At 34.5% G+C, this 3,624-nt stretch overlaps 1 protein-coding gene across 2 annotated transcripts in view; it reads left to right on the top strand.

Moving 5' to 3' along the window:
- The window catches only part of LOC106472674 (multidrug resistance-associated protein 4-like), a 121,499-nt gene that overhangs the window by 38,901 nt on the left and 78,974 nt on the right, over positions 1-3,624 (top strand). For both annotated transcript variants that reach the window (XM_022402154.1, XM_022402157.1), the window contains one exon: positions 877-987. In XM_022402154.1, the coding sequence (XP_022257862.1) occupies positions 877-987 (111 nt within the window). The remainder of the gene's footprint in view (positions 1-876; positions 988-3,624) is intronic.

The following is a 3,624-nucleotide window of genomic DNA, read 5'->3' as shown; positions in this document are numbered from 1 at the left end:
ACTTCTTTTACCAACGAATAGTGGGATTGACCGTCACATTATAACACCCCACGGCTGAAAGGGCGAGCATGTTTGATGGAACGGGGATTCGAACCCGCGACCCTCAGATTGCGAGTCGAGCGCCTTATCCACCTGGCCATGCCGGGCCTAAAGAGAGTTGTTTAAACATTTGTTTAACAACAAGTAAAAGCTTTGAATGGTCTGTTCTTTCATTGGGGGTGTGTCTGTGAGCCAGACACACTTAATTACACCATTTCGATTTTCGATACTTTTCAGAGTAATTATTTTTACGTTGAATTTTGCTGGAGTAACATAATCTTGCTAAACACAAATCGTTATTTGTATTTATACATTAAAGTTATTTAAAAATAATATTCTTAAGTTAAGGGCTAGCAATGAAACTACGGAGCTGTAATAAATATCAGAAGAATTTTTACGTAAAGTAAGACATATGCGGGTAATTAGTGTATTTGGACACACATTAGATACATCTTATAGAGAACAGGCGATGTACAATATCAAATAAACACATTTTCATAATATATATTTTGCCTATGTATTTTACTAAGAAATCTGTGCTATATAAATAACCTGCATTGCAGCGTTTCTACTTGTTTGGTATATTCTAATACGAAGGCGCCATCAACAGTGTTAATCTACAGCTTTAGCACCAGTTATATCCAATAAAGGGTCTAGACATTAAGGAGGCAGTGGAAGCTGGAATGATAAAGTTCGCTGTCAAGAAATGCGTTTTTTGTTTGTATAAGAGTTTAATATTTCATATAATTATGCGTTCATTCATCTCAACTTCAAGTAATATGTCCACATTCTTGGACATGCATCTTTGGTATGAACGTCACTTTATTTTTTTTATAGGTGGGTTATTCCATTTTTCCTGAAGGGTTCCAATAAAGAATTGGAAGAAGAAGATTTATACAATAATTGTGACGCCGATTCATCCGAGCGTTTAGGGGATATTTTACAGAGGTATGTTGGAAATTACATTATATTTTGGAGAGATGTTTGGCCAGAAATGAACACACAGTTTTATAAATTTAGTCGTTTTTGGAGTTAAATGCCAATTGTTTTAAAAAAAAATCCCTAAAATGGATTTACTTACTTATTTATTTATTAATCAAATTACTTTAAATTTTGACAAGTAATGATTATTCTGACGAAAGAAAACTTTTCAAGGTGGTTAAATGACTACTAGTACTAATGGCTATAAAAATATAGACAAGTGATATTCTTGATGATAAAATGACATTCAGTATGCAGACTGTAATGGTTAGGAGGGATAATTTTATGTTTAGGTTAGGGTTTGAGCCCTGATAGATCAGTTGGTAAAAGCACCAGACTCGGAGCTCTAGTGAGTCAATTTGTGTTATACATTGAATTATTGTACTCTTCTTAGCTGTTTTAAATTAACCTTATAACATGATTTACCAAATTTTAGATCTAAAAATATGGCAGGTATTTCTTGAATCAGAATGACATTTTTGTATAGTACCTGTATGGACATTTCTTTCATAGTAAAAAAATGCTTGAATATATACAATAGCTATTTCTTGGGTAAAACAGACATCTCTTGAGTAAGAATTGTGTGTGTGTGTGTGTGTGTGTGTGTGTAGAGAACTGGATTTCTTGGGTAACATACTTAGGGACAAGGGATCATTTGGTGGTGTGGCAGGGATGTCTTTTCATACCCACCTTTGAGAAGAGTAAAAATTTAAACCTACCCTTTATTTTTCGTAAAATCCTAGATTCCCCTCTTAAACTTCTGTAAAGTGTTGGCCTATATTACTGTTGACTACAAATTATTTCAGAAGTCAGTTACCCAGTTAGAAAGATAAAACTGTTAACTAGAGCCTAGTTTGTGTTTTTCAAATGTTAAACTTATGCTTTTTTGTTGTGTTATATTCAGAATATAATACAAAGAAATTAGAGGCTTTTATCCTTTCAATCTCTGGATAACCTTGTAAGCTACAGTTGATCATGTTAAGATCCTTTACTCCTTATTGATATGGTTTGCATCTATGTTAAATATGTGATACAAATTGTGATAACCAGTATGCATTACTTTACACTTAGACAAATATTTTGCAAATTTCCTTTAATTTCATATATATATGTCTTACCAATTGTACTAAGTCATTCTGTAATACCTAAACATATGTAGTAGAGCTAGAAGTATGCAAGAGTTTAATGTCATCAATAAACTTCACTAATTCACTGATTATGCCCTTATTATTGTCAATAATGTAAATAAGAAAAAGCAAAGGCTTAAGCACTATCCCACAAGGCACTTCATTAATAACAAGGGTTCAGTTTGACTGGGCTCTATTAGTAACAACCTTTGGTTTTTAAGCCCATCACTCTACAGTGTAATCCAATTAACTGTTAGGCAAAAAGTATCCCCCACTTGAGATGGATGTGGTCTTCCGCCAAGTGCTGCACCATTAAGCTACCTCCAGCCTCATGGGTGTCATACTCCATTTCTAAGGTTGTTTTCAGAAAGGAGTTCATCTTTGTAATTTCTATGCACCAGTCTCTCCACCATCTTCAATGTGGTATTCTAGCTTTTTGTGGTACAGAGAGGTGAGCAGCTTTTCTAAAATTGACACTTTTCTTACCTGAAAATGTTTCTGATAGATACTCATCTCTGTCTTCACCACCTCCAACCCTTCCTCCCCAGTTTTTGTGCATTTAGTTAGCCTTGTCAGGAATGAACCTGTATTCAAGTGCTAGTGGGGATTACTGCATAAGGAGGATGCATCATCTTCTGTTGGTGGAGTGCTACAGTTTAGTGATGATTACATCATAGGATGGTGCTATAAACATTGACATATGTAGAGTTGGGAGCCTTATTCATGGCTTTTGGCAATGTGCAAGAAATTACATGGTAGTGCATATGAAGTAATAGCTCTTTGTGGTGCAGAGAGGTATCTATGTGAAATACATTTTCAGATAAGGATAATGTTTACATACTAACATATGATTTCATCAGCTCATTGATTATTTGTTCCTCCCTTCTTCACACTACAATTACCAGAACAAACTAGTTCAATTAGCTTCAGCTCATTTATAGGTTGAATTTATTATCACTCACTCAGGCATTGGCTGAATACATTACCATCACGGTTGGCCTTGTCTATGTCACTCCCACAAATCAACCTTCAACTTAACTCTGTCCAATTCTTGTCTTGCGTCTTTGATTTTTTCTCCCAATCTGATATTTTCCTCCTCTAATAATGCAATCTTCCCAAAAGCCATCTTTAACTTATCCTCAAGTAATCAAGCTCTGCAAGTGTATGGTACTGTTTCTTTCTGAGTCTCCTGAAAGTCTCAATCAAGCCCACAGTTTTCAATCATAACCCATTCCTGGCATCTGTTGCACCTTATAAATTCCATCCCATTTACCCCTAAACTACTTCTAACCACACTGAAGTTTAATAGTCATGATTCTCTATTTTCAGTCTAACCACATAATAATTATATATTTAACTAAAATTAAGCTATTTTCACAGTTTATAGACCTTTTTGTTTTCTATGATAGGACATTTATATTTTAAATATTGTTACGTCTCCGTTTGTTAATTGATTTTCCGTAACTTCGTTCCGACG

This window comes from Limulus polyphemus, unplaced genomic scaffold, assembly GCF_000517525.1.
Source record: "Limulus polyphemus unplaced genomic scaffold, Limulus_polyphemus-2.1.2 Scaffold123, whole genome shotgun sequence".
NCBI lineage: Eukaryota > Metazoa > Arthropoda > Merostomata > Xiphosura > Limulidae > Limulus > Limulus polyphemus.
This window is presented reverse-complemented; position numbering and strand designations above follow the sequence as displayed.